Source organism: Zootoca vivipara, chromosome 7 (genome assembly GCF_965207765.1).
Source record: "Zootoca vivipara chromosome 7, rZooViv2.hap1.1, whole genome shotgun sequence".
Taxonomy (NCBI): Eukaryota; Metazoa; Chordata; class Lepidosauria; order Squamata; family Lacertidae; genus Zootoca; species Zootoca vivipara.
The window spans coordinates 87,048,260-87,050,003 of NC_142590.1; the positions used below are offsets into that span (position 1 = coordinate 87,048,260).

Genomic DNA, 1,744 nt, shown 5'->3' on the forward strand with positions numbered 1-1,744 from the left:
CGTTCGGTTTACGAACTATTCGGATTACGAACTGCGTTCCGGAACGGATCGCGTTCGTAACCCGAGGTATTACTGTACCAGGTTTGTAATGCTGTCAAAAAATGAGATCAGAATAGTCTGACATGACTTATTTTTCAGAAACCCATGCTGACTTTTAGTGATCACAGCGTTCCTTTCTAGGTGCTCACAGACCGTTTGCTTAATGATCTGCTCTAGAATCTTTCCTGGTATTGATGTCAGGCTGACTGGGCGGTAATAGTTTGGTTGATAGTTCATTTGCATAGTTCCCCTGTCATTCATAAGGATGCTGCAGATATTTTGTCTCACTTGCATGCTCCACCTCAGCGCAGCAACTTTGGACTGGTGAAAGGCCACTTGGTACAATAATCTGCAAGGAGACGGAGAGATGCCTTCCCCTCAACTTATTGCCTTTCTGGCGTCTCTAGCTGTCCTGGCCATCGGTGGGCTCCTCTCCAATGGCTTTATTGCTGCAGTGATAGTCACTGAGTGGGCTAAAAGCAGGAAACTTGATGTTAGAGAACAACTTCTTCTGTCCCTAGGTATGTCCAATATCGGCTTCTCTGGTGTTCTGTTTCCATTTTTAATTAATTACTACTTCATCCCTGGCTCTATCAGCCACTTAATTTTACAAATTACCTTCTTCATTGGAAGCTTTCTCACATACTCCCGATTCTGGCTTACTGCCTGGCTCTGCCTCTTCTATTATCTCAAGATCGTTAACAACAATTGCTCCCTTTTCCTTTGGTGCAAGCTGATGACATCACGGATACTAACTTGGCTTCTTGGGGGATCTCAAGGCATCTCCTTGCTTGCTTCCTTCTTTGCAGTGCAGACTATGTATATTAAACCCCAGAGAAGCATTACAAACATGACGCAAGAAAGGACAGAGGTTGATTTTGCTACTAATTTCAAAATCTTCTTTTTGATTACCGGTTGTGCCAGCCCGTTCCTGATAGCTTTTTCTTGCTCTATCACGGTTGTAGCCTCACTCTACAGACACGTCTACAAAGTGACTGGGAAAGAATCCAATGTTAGGAGCCTCCAAACAGACGCTCACACCAAGGCAGCTGGGACTGTGCTCCTCCTGCTGATCCTTTCCATTTCTTTTTACGTAGCAAATATCTTACTTATAACTGGCTATAGTGACAATATAGTTGGCCTTTCAGTGTGTCTAACAATAATACTAATGTACTCTCCTGTGCAGGCTGCCCTCCTGGTGTTGGTGAATCCCAAGCTCAAGCAGGCAGCTGCCAGGATGCTTCCAAGAACAAAGCCTTAACCATTCTTAGGTGTTGCCTTTTGTGAAGAGTAGCTCAGGGGCCCCAAGCCTGGTCAAGAGTAGAGTGTGCATGTTTTCTCCAGCACAGAAACTGGAACAGACCCCTCCTACCATGCCTTGCCATGGGAAGGGCCCATTGATGCCAACAGCAGATCTCCTCCCATTGTGGTTCTGATTGGGATGGTGAGTGGTTAAAGACTCCTGCCCCACCTTGCCCCAGTCACAGGCAGCCTTGCCTCCTCCCCCTAAGCTAGTGACTTCCTTTCTTAAAATGAAGCATGCTGCATCCCTTCAGGCTCATTGGTCAAGGCAATATAAGAACAGCCATAGGAGAGACCTAGATTAGAAAATATGCCTGTCCATTGGGTTTTCTTGGCAGGGGTACTGGAGTGGCTTGTCAGTTCCTTCTCCAGGTGGATCACATTTAGTCAAAACTCTCCACTA

At 45.9% G+C, this 1,744-nt stretch overlaps 1 protein-coding gene across 1 annotated transcript; it reads left to right on the plus strand.

Annotated features, from left to right (window-relative positions):
• The first annotated feature begins 406 nt into the window (after positions 1-406).
• LOC148685174 (taste receptor type 2 member 8-like) lies at positions 407-1,300 on the plus strand. The gene has a single exon (XM_088673587.1). The coding sequence runs from the start codon at positions 407-409 to the stop codon at positions 1,298-1,300; it is 894 nt and encodes a 297-aa protein (XP_088529713.1).
• Positions 1,301-1,744: the final 444 nt, after the last annotated feature.